Here is a 20,407-nt window from a genome sequence, read left to right on the forward strand (position 1 = left end):
GTTTTTATGCTCCATGTTCAAGCTACTCAAAATCTTTTACACCAAGCAAACGTATGACTATTTTAATAGACGGCCTAATATGAAAAAAAAAATTAAGCTAAAAATATTGTTGAATTTTCTTAGAAGTTGGCGTAATTTGTTAAGGTCGAATCGAAAAGGAGTATACGAGTTTAACCGTTGATTGGAACAATATTTGGTCAAGTTTTATTTATATCCTTTGGATTATCAGAGCGAATTTCTCTTACAAATTAGAGGATTAAGACACACAAAACACACTTTCCATAGGCAAAGGTTCATCCTTTTTACATTTAAGAAGCTAGTAAACAATTAGATATCTATTTGCAGCTTTGGTCTATATTTTCATTTTAAATGCAACAAATTAAAGCAGTTACACTGTGCCAATTCATAGATCTTCAAGCAACGGCTGTTAAAAATGTTGCACACTTTCCATCATCAGAAATTTACAGTTAACCACCTCTAAATTTATGATTAATAAAAGCTAATGAGTTTTTAACACCTAATATATTCATTACTATCTATCAGAGCCACTTTTCTGAAATTTGTTAAACACTTGTCATAAAAGTTGTTCCATTTTTATAATTCAAATTATAGAACTGTATTACAAAGACAGCTTTAGAAAGACTTCTCCTAATAAATGCAAGAGTTGTAGCGGTATTAACATTATTCAATAAGATATGCATGCATCTGAAAAGAAAAAATAGTTATTTGTCTTTAAATAACTCAAGATCGTAAAACCTTATTTCGATTCAACACTTCAGAGATATCTCTACTGACTTTTAATTCTTCAAATAAATATTCATCATCATCTTTATCATGTTTTAGAAAACTTTCAGTATTTGCAACATAATTTCAAGTCATTGTCAAATAATGAAAGTTTTCAATATTAATCATTTCATAAACTTCATCATATGTGCTATAAGTCAAATTTTCTATTAACAGGTAAAAAGAAGGTGCCATCCAAAAAATATGGCCTTGTTTGATCGAATCTCGAGAACATGCTCAGACTGCCACTGCTACCAATGATTACAAGGAAGAAGAATCACAGTGAAAATAGGATACAAAGATAACAATGGTCTTTCAACTTATAAACATCAGCCTAAAGGCTAAATCATGTCTACATAACCAAGAAGAGCCATTCAAACTATTTACATTACAAAATTATCACAATGAACAGTGTGTTAAGTGTTAACTCTTGAAGATCACATCAAGCCTTGATCAATCACCTAGCAGGCAAAGTGGCTGTCTCATGCCAAGCTCCAGTTTAAGTGCAGGAAATTGCTCCAGATCATGGGAAGCACTTAAGATTTTCTGCACACAATCAGTTTTGGAAAATTGGAAATTAAATTATAGTTATAATTTAAAAGAAATAGTATTATAACTAGATCTATTGAAGTATAGCATAAACTAGTTCAATGAGATGGTAAAATATCTTAGTGAGCATTGAGACTTGAATTAAGCCCACATTTGATGTAGAAGCAACAACACATACATGCATCATCAAAAGTAATAAACTACTTCCTGAACAATATAAATTAACAGCAGCATAAAATGTTGGCACAAACTACAAATAACAGTGAATTTATGTACACAGTATGTACTGTTCTTGTTCAAATTCAAAAGCATTGATGAGGTTTAAAATTCTCTTAAAAATATATCTACTTATAAAGTTGGAAACAACAAATGAAACCAAAAAGTAAGAACTTAAACAGGATCTCAAAATTCAAATGCAAACAATATATTTAGGGGTTAACTGGGTGACGAACTCGAATGCAAGATCACAATCCCAATAAAAATAGTGGTCAGAGGTTGAATTCTGCTGCACATAAGATTTTAAGGAATTTTTTTTTTGGGGATTTTTTTGCCTAATTGTATCGTTAGTATGCATATAAAAGCAATAAACAAAACTGGGTTATTTAAGCTGATTATTAACTGGACAACTATGGCATTGAAAGTAACAAATCACCAGAAAAACAATGTGGTCAACTCATAAATATCTCTAACAATATTTACCAGTGCAGCAACATGTGCGTCTTGTAAAATATTGCCGTCGACTTCCAATCTGGTAATAGGAAACTCGGGAAGATGTCCAGATTGTTTCTTGCCAAGCAAGTCACCAGGTCCACGTAATAATAGGTCCATATTAGCAAGATGAAACCCATCTGATGATTGCTCCAGTACTTTCAAACGATTAAGGCCACTGGCAGTTGATGATATTAATATACATTTTGACTGCCTTGTTCCGCGTCCAACTCGGCCCCTGAGTTGGTGTAATTGGGCCATTCCAAACCTCTCAGAATTCATCACAACCATCATCGATGCATCTGGAACATCAACACCAACTTCAATTACTTGAGTGGCAAGTAGTATATTCAATTCTCCAGTCCTAAACTTCCCTAACGTTTCTTCTTTTTCTTCACTTCTCATTCTCCCATGTAATAAACCACAATTGTATCCTGGAAACCGGTCTGAGATAACTTTGAGATCTGCAGAAGCAGCACGAAGCTGAGGTAACTGCTCCGAAAGTTCGATAATTGGGTAGACAAGATAAATTTTCCCCCCATCTTCCAACTCATCCATCATCATCTGGCAAAAACCCACATTTTTTACATCAATACATGGGGAAAAAAGAACAACCAAATCGTTGTTCTAATCTTATCAACTTGGAGCACATCTGCGGTTGATTGAGAGCCAAATGATTGACAGAGTATGATTGTAAAATAACGGATGCATATCACTATGTATCACACACCTATTATATTAGGGATTGGGTCAAAATGGTAAAAAAAAGGAAAGAGAAACAAATACAAAAATATATAAATTCCCTGATTGGGTCCAAATGCATGTGATGTGATACAAAATGATACACCTTTATATTAGAGCTATCAATATGAAATGTGTCTAGCTAACTGAACAGAGCTTTAATATATAAACAGATAGTAAATGAAATAATTTACAGTTACTGTATTCACTATACTATACAACATATACTATTTTTATAGTGAGTAGGAGTTGAACCTTTTTTTTTTTTAGGAAAGTAGGAGTTGAACTTGGTACTCCAAAGTTTATAACACTCACAGACACTGCACATCAATCACACGACCCTGGTGGTACATATAACATATATTCTAATGGAATTCTGCATAAAAAATCTGATTATGTGTGCAGGATAGAAATGCTTCATCTTCATCTCAAGTATATATATTAATGGCATGTAAGGCATATTTTTAAGTCTCTTCATCTAGTTTTCATTGTTTAAATTATCAAAGTACACTCAATTACCAAAAAACTGGAAAATTAAGCACCAATGACAGTGCAGATAAAAATAGTATAGATATAAATTTGTCACCTTGTAGGCATCCTCAAATCCTTTGTCACTTCCCTCAATGGCATATGTTTGAACAGGAATCCTTCCTTGTGGTAAGTCGGTTATCTGTGATGAGAAAAGAGTAAGCATTTGCAGCAGCAAATAATTTATAAGTACTAAATTGTGAAAATTAGTAACAATAAACCTTGTAAAACGATAACCACAAAAATTCTTTACAAAATTTGTTAAAGTCTGTTATATTTTGTATTGATGACAAAATCATAAATTATATGTCAGGAAAGACAAAAACAGATGAAACAATCCAACAAAGTAACTGATGTAGAGTGAGCTAGCTGGTTGTATTATTTATTTAAGGTTTTAATTAATTTAATTAATGACTTTTTTATTTGGTAACTATTTGGTTTAATTATTTAATATAAGGTTTTAATTTCATACTTAAGATATCTTTTAGTATTATTTGTTGATATTGATAAGAGCCCCACATTGGATGAAATATGGCCTGAAAAATGTGCTTATAAGTTGTGGGCAATCCTCACCTTATAAACCGGTTTTGTAAGGCTTGAGTTAGGTCCAATCAAGACTCTAAGATCTAGAGTCTGGTTTGACCCTGCTGGACATGTCCTGCCACTATTCCGCTGCTGTTTCCAAAAATTAGACTATTCTTATAGTTGTATACTAGTATTTGGAATCTTTTGTTGAACCCTCCTTCATTTCAAACAGTTTTCTCTAGAATTATCTTGTAGCTATCTAATCTCAAAGGCATTCTACTTTCCACTACTGGCCATTGCCGTCGCTACGACCAGCCACCGGCTGCAGTTGCTAAAACAAATTTATAACAATTTTTTGCAAAACCATCACCATCTAGATTGGAATCTACTGATCTAGAAAACCGTAAAGTTTCAGATCCAACATCCAAGACATGCCCCCCCATGAGCCATTACATCTAGCAACACGCGCCCCCATGTAATTTCTAAGACTAGCATTAATATAAAAACCACCAAATCAAACCATCTTAAAATTTGGACAGATGACCTAACTTAATCCCATAAAACTGGCTTATAAGGTGAGGACTCTCAACACAAGCCTCTTGTTCAGGAACATCAGTAGTATGGACTAATGTATGTGGGTGGAATAACAGGGATCTAAAAACACTCCATCACGCCCAAGACTAAACATCCAGAGCGTGGAGGAGTGCAAGCTGAATAATAAAGATCTAGGATAGACTTAGAATTTGAATTTAGGGCCTAACTCAACCCCACAAAATCAGCTTATAAAGTGAGGACTGTCCAAGCCTTTTAAGCCCTACCTAGGTAGTATCTCTAGTCGATGTAGGACTATCAACATACATATTGAACAATTTAAACTTATTCAAGCAAAATGGACACAGATAGAGGGAGGAGGAAGTTTTGCATTAGAATGATGAACAGGAAAAATAAGTACCTGTGTCAGTGACATATCACCATATAAAGCAAGCGCAAGGGTCCTTGGGATGGGAGTAGCAGACATGGCAAGAACATGTGGAGCCATATAATCATCAGTCTTTGAGGACTTGTCTGTAATAGCATCCTCCAGACTCGAAATTGAAGATTTATAAAATAACTGAGAAAAATAAGGAGAAGACGGTCATAATATTATAAAACAAGATCAGATAAAAAAAAAAAAAAAAAAGAAGAAGAAAACGAGCGATGAAGGCATCACTTGCAAATAAGAAACACCCTTTTGCAGGACTCAATATTCTGTAGCAATGAAGATATAATTGTAGAAATTTGTAGAAATTACTCTATATTTGAGAGTATATTATTTCAATGAGAATGGTGCTCCTTTTATAGGAGAGAATACAACTAATCAACTCCTTAATTTAAGGAGTGACATAATGAAAAATAAACAACCATTAAAATAGAATAACAATAAAGGAAACAATATAAATTTCAACAATAATGTATAAGCATAACATGAATGTTTTCCTCTATAAGCATCATAAATTGTAACTAAAGAAGTTGGGATTAGTTAGAAGAAATAAAAATAGCCAAAATAAGGATAAAGGGTGTCATTTTGTACATTTGATAGTTGTATCTGAAAGGATGTATCCTTTATGAAGGGAAATGAAATATTAGTGAACATTAATTCTAAATCTATTTCCAACACTCCCCCTCCTTATGCTGGACCACAGAAATCAAAACTATCCAGATTGTTGCATATTCATTTCTAATGTTCCTAAATTGCATTGACTCTACTATACTTCTATACAATGAATCTAAGCTAAATGGAACATTAGTAAACATTAATTCTAAATAATTTCCAACACTCCCACTTATGCTGGAACACAGCACAGAGATCAAACTATCTACTTGTTGCGGATATAAGAAATCATCAGTCCTCAAACAGCTTTGGTCAGCATACATGGCAATTGATCATTTGAATTTACAAACAAGATGTTGTTTTCTCAAATCTCAAGAAACAATCTTCTGAAAAATAAATTGACCAGCATTCTCTACAAGATAGTTTAACTCTTCACCTAACTATATCTACCAAGGTCTGAATAAGGTACCGAGTGTTGACAGGTTTACAATTGATCGTTCTGGTTGCTTCCAGTATAGCTAAAGCATTCTTTCTCTACAAAACCATCTAACATTCTCTGACTGAGCTACCTCGAGACCAAGGAGTTATTTAAGTCTCCCCTAGTCTTGGATCTGAAGAAAATGGTTGATCAGATGTTTCTTCAAATGACATATTCCCTGATGACCGTTGTGGGTAATAACGACATCATCCCATATACTACAACATAAATACATTTCCCAATTGAAGAACGTCAATAGAGAGTTGAATAATCAGGTTCCTACCGAATTCCTATACAACAATACTAAGCTTCTTAAAAAACACAATGAAACTGTCTTCAACCAAAAACTAAATGGCATAGCTGACAAAATTTAGTGGCACAACACTTGGATGTTGTGATATTTGGATATCAGTGTGTCCATAATGTAACTATATTAAAATCCTAGACAAAGAGAAGTGAACCACCTTACTGTTAAATCTTCCTCTTTGAATCACACCAAAGCGATGCTGCTCATCCACCACAGCAATACGTAAGGCTGAGAATTCAACGCTATCTGCAAACAAACTGTGGGTTCCAATGACGATTGAAATTTCTCCGGTCTGGATACCCTGCAACATCATATCTTGAATAAAATTATAAGAATTTCATAAGGTGCAAGAAAAGATTAACTGGTAGTTCTAACACTCAGAAAAATAAGTAATCATACCTTGCGAATAAGCCGCGATTGTTTTATTGGGATTGAACCAGTGAGTAAAGCAACAGTTGGCTTGAACTTGACCTCGTCCAAGTTTTCAAGCAACGCAAGCAAGTGTTCATAATGCTGGATTGCAACCAACTCAGATGGAACCATGAAAGCCGCCTAATAGTTAGACAAGAGTATCAATTATTAATATGCATTACATGTCAAAACTTTCTAAGATGCAAAAAAATCCAAATGAAAAGCCTGGTTATAATATCCTATACATCTGATAGGCGCAATGGACGAGTCTATAGAGAGATCATTGGAAGATATTAAAGGATATTGAAGGATTAGTTATGTATAGATATATAGTGATGTAACACTGGCAACTGTCGGTCACTAGGGAATGTTGACTGGCACGTGTCAGTCAACTAGAGGTCTTTATCTTTGTCTATATAGAGTCTCTTCCTCTACCTGTAATGAAAAACTAACTGAATAGAATCAAAATCTGTTACACAGAGAAGCTAGAAGCTCTCTAGAATCTTCGTCTTACATTTTCTATTATGGTATCAGAAGACGACATCGATCCGGTGGCTTCCACCCAAACCTTGCCGGTGTCCTCCGCAACACCGCGCCCTCCACCGTTGACGGTAGCTGCGCTATCGTTTTCGCATTCGCACTTGTTTTCTGCAATCGCAGAGAAACTCGATTCGGAGAACTATCTCCTTTGATGCCAGCAGGTTGAACCTGTAATCAAGGCGCATAAGATTCATCACTATCTCGTGAATCCCTTGATTCCGGAGAAATTCAAAACTCTTGAAGATGCGGCGGCGAATCGCGTTTCCGATGAGTTTGATACCTGGGAACGGCAAGATCCTCTGTTAATTCTGAATCTGAAAATCAATCCTTTTCTAAACATTTTGATGGTTCTGGTGAGCGTGGTGGCTGCTCCACTCGCGGTGGCAGAGGCCGTGGTGGCTGGAGTTCTTTACAATGTCGAGTTTGTCAAAGGTTTGGGCATGACGCATCAACTTGCTTTCATCGTTTCAAGGACTACGTGCCTACTGTACCTATGGAAGCACATTTTCTATATGACGCCCTGCTGAAAAACAACACCTGGATTTGTCACTCTTCCCTCCAACAGGGTCCCCATTGGATGCAAATGGGTATTTCATATCAACGAAAATCCTGATGGAACAGTCAATAAATATAAGGCATGTCTAGCGGCGAAAGGCTTCCATCAGAGATATGGTGATGACTATACTGAAACCTGCAGTCCTGATATAAAGCCTGTTACAGTTCGCACCATTTTGTCTTTGGCCTTGTCAAAAGGTTGGCACTTACATCAACTCGATGTAAACAATGCCTTTCTCAATGGCACTCTTGAAGAAACGGTCTACATGACCCAGCCTCCAGGATTTGAGCACGCAAACAAATCTCTAGTATTCAAGCTCAACAAGGCTCTCTATGGCCTCAAACAGGCGCCTAGAGTGTGGTTTGACAAGCTTCAAACTACTTTCCTTCAGTTTGGATTTTATGCCAGCAAATGCGATCCATCTTTGTTCATCTACTCTAAGGACAATTGTCTCATCTATATGATCGTTTATGTTGGCGACATGATTGTCACTGGTAACAATACACCTTTACTTCAACAGTTGGTGTCTCACCTTAACTCAGCTTTTTCCTTAAAAGATCTTGGCGCCTTGGACTATTTCCTCGGTATTGAAGTCAAACCTCAGTCAAATGGCTCTCTTCTTATTACACAAAGCAAGTATGTGAGAGATCTTCTAGCCAAAACCGACATGCAGGAGGCAAAGTCACTTCCTTCTCCCATGATTTCTGATTTAAAGCTGTCTAAAGATGGATCCACCCCTTTCTCAGATCCTACTCTCTGTAGGTCTATTGTTAGGGCCCTCCAATACGCAGTAAGTACTCGGCCAGACATTTGTTTTTCAGTCAATAAAGTGTGCCAGTTTATGTCTAATCCATTAGAATCTCATTGGACCGCTGTCAAACGTATTTTGAGGCATCTTAAGGGTACTCTGAGTTGGGGCCTTATTGTCAGACCCATCCCTACCTCTCCTCTCTCTATATTGGCCTACTGTGATGCAGACTGGGGGTCAGATCCTGATGACCGTAGCGTAGGTGCATGTGTATTCTTAGATCCGAACTTAATTTCATGGTGGGCAAAGAAACAACCTGTTATTGCCAGATCAAGTACAGAGGCTGAATACAGCAGCTTAGCACTGGCCAAATCTGAGTTACTGTGGGTACAGTCTTTCCTCTCTGAGTTAGGAGTCTCTTTCACCACTCCTAAGGTTCTTGTGATAACATGAGCACTGTTGCTGAGCTCACAATCCTGTCCTTCATGCCAGATCAAAACATATGGAGCTAGACTTAAGGTTATCCAAAAGAAGCTTTTTGTCTCCAACGTTCCTGGACAGGTTAAGGTTGTTGACATTATGACTAAGGCTCTACCTCCTACCAGATTTGAAGGCTTGAGAACCAAGCTAACTGTGTGTTGCAGCCCCACAGTCTAGCTTGCGGGGGGAGTATTAAAGGATTAGTATGTATAGATATATGGTGATGTAACACTGGCAACTGCCAGTCACTAGGGAACGCTGACTGACATGTGTCAGTCATCTAGAGGTCTTTATCTTTGTCTATATATTGTCTCTTCCTCTTCCTGTAACTGTAATGAAAAACTCTTACCTGAATAGAATCAAAGTTTGTTACACAAAGAAAAGCTAGAAGCTCTCTAGAATCTTCATCTTACATTTTTCTATTAGAAGAGGAGACAGGGAGGCAGGAGGGAGTTACTTAATCAAACACATGGCAGTATAGGAAAGGAGGGGGGATTGAGGTTTCATGACATGTACGATGGATATGTTTGAGAAGTAAAACCAAATGGGAAAGGCATAAGAGAATTGAGTAGTATCCGGTGGGTTGGACTGATAAGGGATCATGTCTGTTCTCAGCTTGGTTCTTCAATTTTCTGTTATATTACAATTTTGTAAGTAACCAGGTTCCACTCCATTGTCAATTATATGTTCTATAGTTTTGTATTAAATTAGTAACACTCTGGATATGATGTGTTCTCTCCTTCAAGTCAGTTTATGTTTCTATCTCTGTTTGATTCCTATAAATATCCATCACTTTAATGACAAATGAAGGGAATAAATTGACAGGCTAACAGCATGCAAAATAAAAAGGGTGAAGTACCTGGTAGCCAGAGCCAATAACTTCCATGCATGCAAGAAAAGCAACAATAGTTTTCCCACATCCAACATCACCCTGAAAGTATCACAAGATAACATCAGACGGGAATATTCATGTTCATCTATTAACTACAAGAGATCAATGAAAAAGATCTAATATTAGAATGATTTTTACTTCAGCAACATTATTCATGTCTGAGAATGTTTTATTGAGGCTTCCATTTGGGAGGAGGATCTTTTATCATCCAATCTCAAAGGAACTTTCTACTATTATCTTAACCATATTAATCTTAATCCCCAAAGAACAAAAAAGGTTGGTTATTCTAATCCAGAATTATCTTGAAAGATTTGAAGTTTAGACCTGGGAGCTGTCGTTAGAATTCACACATGAAAGTTATTGGAAATTTTTTAATTGAATCCGTATTTACATGCTTGAGGGGTTTGTTTCATATCACCCAATTTCTAACATTACTTTTTCTATTGTTTGTACGCACGTGAATAAAGAAGTGGATGGAATAATGTATAAATATGGCGATAGTAAAACAACAACATAAGAAAAATCAAAACCTGAAGTAGCCGATTCATTGGAACCGGCCTTTTTAAATCCCAAATAATTTCTGAAACAGCTTGCAGTTGACCGGAAGTAAGAGTATAGGGAAGGAGCTCCAAAACCTTCTTGGTGAGACAGGACCATTCCTTTGTACACACCGTGTTATTTTCTGGTCTTCTATACTTATCTAGCAACCCAATCTTTTCTACTTGTGTACCAAGACCTTCGAGCATTTGGAATAATTGTCCTAACTGACAAAAGACAGAACAGAATTAGATCAAATAAAAAAAAAAGATTTCAGTATATAAGAAGAACGATAAATTATTACAAGGAAACATGATAGAATGCAATATATAATGGGTGAAAAGGTCAAACAATTACTGCAGATGCCCAGCATACAATTCACCAGAAGTGTAATTCAAAAGCATTGGGAACTCCAGAACATTAAAGAAAAATTTATGCTCAACTGCATGTAAGTTTAGGTTAAATTTTTCAATAGAAACTCTTAAAGTTGGGTTGGACTGAAAGAAAACCAGATTGTAACGTGAGGAATGTCTCCCACTTATAAAAACTTTTTCAACAAAAACAATTCCAAATTTAACATCAAGATGATAAGCCAAACATTGACCAAGCAAAAAGAACTGAAGCATACAAAGGATGCGTTTGGATAAATAGCTTGATTAAATGCTTATTTAAAGAGCTACTCCGCGGAGCTTAAAAAGCTGCTAATTCATAAGCCTAGCTGCTAATTCATTAGTAACTTTCAAATAGATACCTAAAATAAATGGATTCACATATTGCACCATGTACCCAACCAAACATAAGCTGGATAATGGTAGCAAAATAAAAAGAAAAGGTTTAGAAATGTACACAGATGATAGAGCACACTAAATGTGACAAAACTATAATCTCACCTGCAGGTAAAAAAATTCATCAAATATAAGTCTCTTGCGGGCCAGATCAGCTTCACTAATATCCTTTGGTTTGTGAATTCCAAAATATGCCTGTTTTTTTAGCATTGAAGAATTTAAAATTTCAGTTAAAGTATACAGAAGCAGATGACAGTGAAGATTCAGACAATATGAAATGAGTAGTAATTTTTTCTTAGGCATAGAGACCATTGCATGTGTAGAAAGAGTGAAAACAGAGACATGATGCAGAAACCATGTGATATAACTACACAATTGAATCCCTTTTATATAGGCTTAATTCAATAAATACAAATAAATATAAGTGATTATGTTCCTGTATAATATGCCTAATAATTTTAATGATCCTAATTAAAGTAAACAAATCATAAAATATAAAATAAAAATAAATCCGAACAAACTATCTGGGATGCTCTAAAATGGTCCAAAAAAATATTATGGGACATTTCTCAGACTTTCTAACATTCCCTCTCAATCTAAATCTTGCTAAGTTTTCAACTTGTTACAAGAAAACATATATCTCAACTGTGCAAAAAAAGGTTGCTAGAAAGATAGCTTGGCTTGAATGATTATCAGCCCATGTACATTTTCCTTCTTTTAAGGCATGGTCATATTAAGAATACTTGTTATCTCTTTTTTCGAGCTTTACTTTCGCTCTCATCCTCAACAAAAAAAAAAAATATACCCCTAATATTGTAACACTTATGCAATTCATCAGCAGGATCAAACATATATCTCGCACAATAATTAAAGTTTATACAGCCAAGTATGTGACTATGGTCAGGTTTCATAGGGTAGGTAGGCTTCATCAATAGAATAAATAGATCTAAAAGAGATACTTACATCATGAAGACTTAAGAGTCCAAATTCCTCTCTAATGTCTTTAGGAATTGGATCAACAATGACTGGCAAGGCATGTAAAGCTCTAGAAGAAATGAAAGAAATATATTTAATACATTGTTAATTATAAGATTTGAGAAGAATTTATTGAAAATTATTAATAGATGACCACAGTACTAGCATAATATACATAATTGCAAACCAAAAACTAGGAGAACTAATCTCTCTTAGTCTCCTAATACCAAAAATACAGAAATATAAGTCTCTTAAGGGTAAAAAAAATTATAAGCTAATCACACAACGCTCACCCTCAAATCCATTAAATGAATATCCATCTTTCCTACTTGCCAATAAACTCAATAAGTCTCTATGAGAGTCCCTTGCTTAATACATCTACCAACTTACATAAATAAGGTCATTACTCATTAGTTAAATTTTTCTTGATAAAGTGTCAGTCTATCTCAATATGATGCTGCCAAGGATCCGTGTATACAGAGTCTCCTAAATTGGAAGCTATATACCAACTTTGAAAGGAATGTACTAAATATATTTGTTGACCATAATAGCACATACATGATTTACATTATATTTAGAAATTGTGCATAACATCAAGATATCATAAGATATTTTCATGTGGGTGAAGTTTGAGAATAATTAACCAATCAAGTATTTGATAATAGATCGGTCCTAACTGTTAGGACTTAGAATAATGGGAAGCTTTCAAGATTGGAGTTAAGAAGTTAATTAGGGGCTACTAGTTGTTAAGTTTGTTAGACTTTCTGCTTTACTTGCTGTTAACCCTATGATTTATAAATGGGACTAACCTCCCTTTAGGACGATTAGGAATTCATTTTATGAAAGTTGTAAACTAGAAAATGCTCTCTAGTGAGGGGAGAGTGCTATCTTGGGGTAGCCTTTGAGTGCAAGGTTGTCATCTTCATTATAAACCTTCTGTAGCTTATCTTTCAATCCTATATCTCATTCAATCGATAATAACAAAAATTTATTCAAAAAATTCTTCTTTTCTCAATTTTATTGATCAATCTTTATTTTAGTTGGAATTATTCTCTTGTTTATTCATTTCTGCCAAGTTTTGGGAATTCTTTCCATATTGCAAATGGTTTCTAACCCTAACCTAGAAATTTTTCCACAAAAGAATAATTTACAAATAAGATTGTGACACGCAAGAATTTGGAAGCACGAACCTTGCAATGATGTCCCGAAGAAATGTTGGGTTCAAACCCCCTTTTGAAGGGTAGATACAATATGGCCTCTCTTTTGCGCAAAGGGATAAATCTTTCCCATCTTCAAGCACATCAATATTAAATTCTCTAATCTCGTAGTGATCTTTAGCAGGCATAGTCTTAACCTACTTCAAAAAGCAAAAATTATGTACATTCTTACGAAATTCTTGGATTAAAACAGAATATTCACATATAAGATGAGGGGGAAAAGAGGTTTATCGTAGTGCAATCATGAAAGTATGACAGAAGCAAGGCAAACTCAAATACTCAATCATACAAATGTAATAAGAATTTCAACCATCCGACGAACTTAGAATACCTTCAAAATATTTTACAAGGAGAGAATGACTAATAGATTAACATAATTTCTTATTAGGGATAATTATCCTTCCTTAACTTTAGGGACCTTATCTTGTTTGGACCTTATTCTAAGGCATTTTATCTTAACGTTTAAGGATGCCAAACTTTGGTATTTTGAGATAACTTCCTATAGAATATGATTAACTAGTACCTTATCCGTTAATTTTGGGACGAAATCCCTTAACTTTAGGATGTTTCCTAGAGTTAACTTTACTTACAATGTGTAGTGACTCTTGTATTTATAATACTATGTGGGCCGAGCCCATGTGCTCAAGACTACATCCTAATGACTCTTATTATAAAAAATTTAAACGGTGTGATTAAATAAAATATTGTAGAACATCAACCCGTTGCTGAAAATCAAAGGGTCTCAACTGCAGAATTTTAGTTACGGGCCTACACTTATATATATGAAAGAAAAAAGATATATAATGATTTTCTATATTGGAAAAATACCAAGTCCCACATTGCGACATAGCCTAAATAGAGCTTATCAAGCAAGGGTAATCCTCGGATTAAAACTAACTTTCTGGGGTTGAATTAGGGGAAGGTCCTTATACTAATAACACTATTCTTTACTATTAGAAACAAAGACTTCTTCTTGGCAGTATTTGATTTGTAGGTCATTTTAAATTTAATTCCACTATAAGCCCTTGCAAGGGTTGGTAGCGAGAATTGCAGCATGCCTTGACCTAGAACAACATCCCCTCCCGAAAGTCTTCCATTAAACACAATAAAGTAAACAATATATCATTTAAACATTATTTGCAGTCAAGAGATATCACTCACTCACAATTACTAAAGCATGTTTGAAGTTTGAACATATACTAGTGGTGTGAAATTTGCTTTAGATATTTTGCCCTTGAGAGAATTTGGGATCCCCCAACCTTCTCCTCTTTAACAAAGGAAGCAAAACACCGCCCTTAAACTTGGGTTTTCAGACAGATTGCTCTGCAGTGCCTTGTACAATTCAACAGCCAATATACCTAAGAATACTGAACTAATTGAACCATTACTCAAAAGTTTAGCTCATTCATTCTCTACATTAGTAATTTGCAAAAGGGTACCCAACTAATAAAAATATCAAGGCTCCCCAAGCAAGTATTTTATTTGGGGTATGCAACTATACATGGCTCAAACTCGGCCTCGCATTAAGAATGCAATGCAGTTGCTTACTTCACATGGTTCATTTATGTCGAAGGCCTATCATTTGCCTTCAATACTCATATTTAGGCGAACATCTAAGAACTTCAGGAAAAATAAATTCATCTACATTGAAAACTTGCAGTACAGCATAAAAATGGGTTAGGGAAGACAAGTAAAAAAAAAAACTCACCTTGCCACTCACACATGCTATGTCTCTCACTTGATACTTGTTCGCAATACTATTTAGGAAACCTTTAAAAGTAAAACGTGTGCCACGGAAAAATCTCTTCAAATGCAAATAAACTGTCCTTGTTTTCCCAACTTTGTCGGTTACATGCTCAATATCCGATTCCTTGTCTGCAATCTGACAACCAACAATCACCTCAAGTAATGAAATTGAACAATTAGCTCTGACTCCCCTGCAACAGAAATACAAAATTTATCAACATAAGATATAATAAATCACCTTGTATTTAAAGATATTAGCAAAAGGTAATATTAGACAAATTGACATCCACATGCAAAGCCCTATAATGTCATGAAGCAACTATCCCAAAAGTTTAAGCTATTAGGGAAAGTCACGTGAATGGCTTTATTATATATCTAACACACTCTCACACAAAGCCCATGAGGCTTAAAGCATAGACAATTTACTAGCTCATTTTTACCTTGTGCTTAAACACTTGTTCAAGGTGACTCCAATACCATGTTATGAACTGACAATCCAAAAAGCTTATGCTGTTAGGTAAAAGACATATAAATGGTTTTATTGCACCTATATTTCTAACAAAATCAATGAAAACAATGGGATTGAGAGGTGCGAAGAAGCATAAGCCACTTATGTAGAACAGGCCTGGAGAGAGAAATAACGTAATGGTTTGCAACCAACTAGTTATGACAGTAAAGAAAACTTGGATAATAACAAATATATGTCGGGCAGGGACACCCTTATCTTTCAAAGTGGGAACACTCATCACCCATAAGGATCTAAGTTTGCCTCACTAGGTTTTGGAAAAATACCATTATTTGTGATACTTTCCATATAATGCAGCAGTGACAACAGTTTCATTACATTGCAAAGGTTGGGAAATGCCAAATCCAGTACCTAGAAGTATATTACTCGCAACCTCATTCAAGTGAGAGAAAAAAAAAAAGTGCAGGAGAGTGCATATGCCAATAGAGAAGGATAAAAACTTGCATAAATCTGGTTAACAAATGATACACAGGATAGTCACCTTGAAGATAAGACTTCTCCAACAAACATCAAATATTGCCCATCATAAATGTTCCCATGTGCATTCTGTAGATTAGCATATGATCGTGGAAAATGGTGCAGCAATTTCCGTAACTACATGTAAAGAATCGGATTAATGTCGAATCCAATCCATCTTTAAAATCTGAAAATCCAAAGAACTACTACACATATTCCAAAAGGCGGCAGTTTTTGGTACCCACCGTGTGAAACCCACAGTTATCTAGTTGCTCACGTTGCTTCTTAGTTAATCCAGGTAAGCAATTGACAGATGTGTCGAGAGATAACTCATTAAGTGTAAGGTTTGACTGTGACTGCAGCCCCACTTTCTTTTGCGAATCTTCCCTAGTAACTTGATCCAATTTTTCCTCATATATTGAAGACACTGATTGAGGTGTTAAAGGACAAGGAAAAGAATCATCTTTTCGTAATGGTGAAGATGTTAAACTAGAATCGTATAAATGTTGTTCGAAATCTTTGGTTCCCGAAATGATATTTGTTTCAGAATATGCTGTGGTCCCATCATACAAACCCACTTGAGGAGCACTACCCAAAGTAATTGATGGAAATATCCTACACATCAAGGAGATGTCGAAATCATCTACTGCATCTTTCCGATTCATTTTAGATTTCATTTCACCGCTTCCATTTCCAATTAGATCAGGGATGTTATGATCCATAAGAGCAAATACCTGCAAGTAAAATGAATTTCAATCAATGTTACATTTAATACAGGCAGTCATAAGCATTTAATTAATAATATCAAAACATTTCTTATCAGCTGAAACATTCAAAGCGATCTACTATAAAAAGTAATGACCAAATGGCATCTATCAATATTATATACAAGATTGATAAAAGAATGTGAAGAGAATAGGCATGTGAATTTCCAGTGACGGGTTAGGCAATAACACATTTGATACATGTATCTCTCTGCCTGTAAGAGTTATCCAGCCACACCCACCATAAATTCCTCCATACATCACAATCTCAATTGAGAAGCACAACCAAATCAGTCTGCTATAAGCTGCAATGGACCCAAACTTGCTATATATACTCAATTTTAACCATTGAATCACAGCTCCTTACTATTGTATTGGATCTTTAAGTCAAGCACGATAAGAGTATCTACGCAGATTAGAACGCAATCCCGGTCCAAGCTAGAATACTTACTCACAAACCAGGTAGAATAGAACAAACCACCCAACAACTTAAATCCGACATTAATATAGAGGTAGGTGTTGTTTTTCTTCATGTATTCATACAAGAATTTGAGTATAGAACAACAAAACAAATGCCTTTTCCCATTGAATGGGGTCAACTATATTGCTCGACAACAAAAATATCATAGTGTCCTATTGTAAATCACAAACAATGAAAAATCTTCCATTTAAGTATTAACAAAAGGAAAGTATCGTCTAAGGATAAGTTAAGCAAGTGTTCGAAGTTTGGACGTATCACTTTTCTATCATTGTAAGTAAGTATTCCTCAATTTCATCAGTCCCCCTCAAAATCCTATGTATAAGATATTCTTCTATTTCATCATCATTTAGTACTATAGCGCCACTGTCATTTAATCCTATCCTAGCGTAGCACTTGTATCCTATTTACAAGTTTGAAATATATCAGAAATGTTTTCTATAAATCACTGGAAAGTAGAAAGTCAAAAACAAAAAGAAAAACTGAAATCACTTCATCATATACAACAAAAAGCTCCACGCAAATTAACAGATACCATTCTACAAAAGCATTGATCTACCTTCTTACGCAACTTTACAGTGCTCTTTACGCCGTGCTGGTCTATTTCAACAACCTTCTGGTCTGTAAATTTATGCTTCATCCGGTAACACATTTTCGAAAACTTAAAAGGGAGAAAATTACAACACCTGAAATGAAACAAGCAACAAAAATCAAGCCCGTGTCTTTGTCCTTAATTTTCACCATCCTCACATACACTTATACCTATATATAAAGGAGATACATAGTTTTGGTGTAGTATTTTTTCTTCCAATTATACCATTCATCAAAACTATTATGTTCACCATTTTATCCTTTTTACAATATTACTTAAAATTTTAATTGAAAAAAGGTAGTTACATCTCATTACAATAGGAACAAAATCTTTTCAAAATAAAAGGAAGAACCCACATTGTAACGTTTTTTTTTTTTTTAAAAAACTCGGTATCTGGTCTAAGAGCCAAATAATCTGGGGGACTAATCCCACCATCCACTAGCAGGGGTCTGGTTAAAGCCAGAGCAAAGCCCTGTATGAACTAGTTTGAACCTGAGACCTCAAGAGGAGCACAGACCGAGGTTCAAGTCTACACCACCAGGTCAACCCCGGAGGTTCATAGGGAACTTATTTCGATCTTATCTACCAAAATTATTTGAGTGCGGTATATGCTAAAAAATTTAAGCATGTTAGTGACCGTTTTTGCGCCAGTGATAATTAGGCAAAGAATGATGAAATGAGAAGTATTATACCTCATTTTAGTGCTGAAAGGGTTTGAATAACCAGTCTTCCCTTGAAAGAGTATAACAGTTCTTAGTTGCTTGCAACTCATACACTGAAAAGACTGAAGAATCACCTCAGGAAATAGAACATCAATGAAATGAAGATGTAAAAATAGCATTTTGTTCAAATTAAGCAGCATAATTTAACCATTGCATGAAAATAATATAATCTAGGTCAGTTAATAATAATAAGGTTGGTTGTGAAATTACCATTGTAATGTTGTTGGCGTTGGAAGTGCGACGGCGGAGAGATGGGTGTCGGACGTGGCGGTGGAAGGTGGCGGTGACGATCGGACTGTGAGAGACGAAGAGAGTGTGGTTCTTGTTATTCGAAGCTACAAAGTGGGAAAATGTAAAAGGATTTTTTTTCATTTTCTTTCTTTTTTTTTTATTATTATATTTTTTTTCTTTCAACTTTTCAAATTTTTTTATTCTTTTTCATTTTTATACTTTCGAAAAAAATATTACTAAAAGGAACTTCATTTGTGAAAAATGTAGGAGATTGTGGAGTGAAGGGAGATTATGAGTGATGAAATGTGTAGAATGATGTATGGTATTTATTAGGAGGTAATGTGTTAGACAAAATAATTTTGGTGATGAAGAAAATAAATGTAATAGGTGCAGCACAAGGATTTTTTAGGAGGTTTTGATTGGATCTTGTGAATGATCGCAAATAAAATTTGGAGATATTGATGTTTTTTTTAGACCACTCAATTTGGTGGCGGGGAGAATGGAATTGAGACGTTGAGGAGGAACACACTTCAAAGTCTTAAGTCTGATTCTTTTTTGTGAATTGCCAACCTTAGTTTCTTCTCTTTTGTCCACCAAAGAGTGGTGATTTATGGTCAATTTTTTTACCCAAAATCACACCTCTAACTCGTTTTTCTCTTTCCCTTTTATTGAAAAAAGTGATTTTCATATCTATTTCGTTTTTTCTTTCGTGATTTCGTCATCTTAGTGCGACGTTGTTTTGTTCGTTGTCTTTGTGTGGCGTTGTTTGTCTTTCTTGTTTCATTTATGTATTGGTTCGGTTCATATTGTCATATCATTTTCAATCCAGTGCAGATTCAATCAATGACTTTGGCCGTCGGCAACGTTGTAAATCTGGAGACATGTGTATTCCAGAGAATTGAATGTAGTCATATGTGTAGGCTTTTGTACTTTGTCGTTTTATGCTATTAGCATCGATGAAGTGAGTTTGTTCGCAGATGTATCCTTTTTGTTTTTAGCGAATTTGCATTATATTGATATACTCTATCAATTTGAATAAACGAATATCATTTATTTTTAATAAAAAAAAATTGTCTTATGCCAACACCATCCTTCAGACTTTGATTTCAATCGATTAGTCAACAATTACACTTGAGGTATGATTTGATTCTTTGAAACAACTTTTTTTCTTCAACCAATGTATGTCAAGTTCTTCGCTATTCATTTAAGACAAAGTTTCTCCCTTTTATATCTTTTTTTTTAAGTTAAAAAACACTATTTGCTTGAATTTTCATTTGTATATTTCACATTACAACTTAATTTCCTTTAAAAAAATACACCTTAATTAAAATCGAAGTACATTGCAGCAATGTCATCAAGAATCTTATTCTAAAGTAAAATAAGTTTCATAAGTTCAACATGGTAAAACTACTTATTACAGTATTGAAATTCCTCAAACATAATGTCATTTCAAAGAACATGTTAGAGAGAGTGATGGACACAATCTTTCTTGTAAAAATTGTTCCTTGTACTTAAGTTATAAACAAAATTGTTCCCTGTAC

General features: G+C 34.9%; 1 protein-coding gene across 2 annotated transcripts; it reads right to left on the minus strand.

Annotated features, from left to right (window-relative positions):
* Positions 1 to 930: 930 nt before the first annotated feature.
* LOC11422507 (ATP-dependent DNA helicase homolog RECG, chloroplastic) lies at positions 931 to 19,022 on the minus strand. Of its 2 annotated transcripts, none has more exons than XM_024775540.2 (17): positions 18,846 to 19,022; positions 18,606 to 18,688; positions 17,881 to 18,007; positions 16,325 to 16,813; positions 16,105 to 16,217; positions 15,060 to 15,288; positions 13,325 to 13,488; positions 12,123 to 12,204; positions 11,265 to 11,354; positions 10,368 to 10,601; positions 9,805 to 9,876; positions 6,610 to 6,762; positions 6,368 to 6,511; positions 4,787 to 4,945; positions 3,368 to 3,451; positions 2,032 to 2,604; positions 931 to 1,329 (listed from the first exon to the last, which is right to left on the minus strand). In XM_024775540.2, the coding sequence occupies exons 1-17, from the start codon at positions 19,005 to 19,007 to the stop codon at positions 1,237 to 1,239; spliced, it is 3,051 nt and encodes a 1,016-aa protein (XP_024631308.1). In that variant the 5' UTR covers positions 19,008 to 19,022; the 3' UTR covers positions 931 to 1,236. The 2 variants fall into 2 exon arrangements, with proteins under 2 accessions (XP_024631308.1, XP_003589616.3); XM_003589568.4 differs by having other exon boundaries at positions 18,606 to 18,697.
* Positions 19,023 to 20,407: the final 1,385 nt, after the last annotated feature.

This window comes from Medicago truncatula, chromosome 1 (genome assembly GCF_003473485.1).
Source record: "Medicago truncatula cultivar Jemalong A17 chromosome 1, MtrunA17r5.0-ANR, whole genome shotgun sequence".
Lineage (NCBI taxonomy): Eukaryota > Viridiplantae > Streptophyta > Magnoliopsida > Fabales > Fabaceae > Medicago > Medicago truncatula.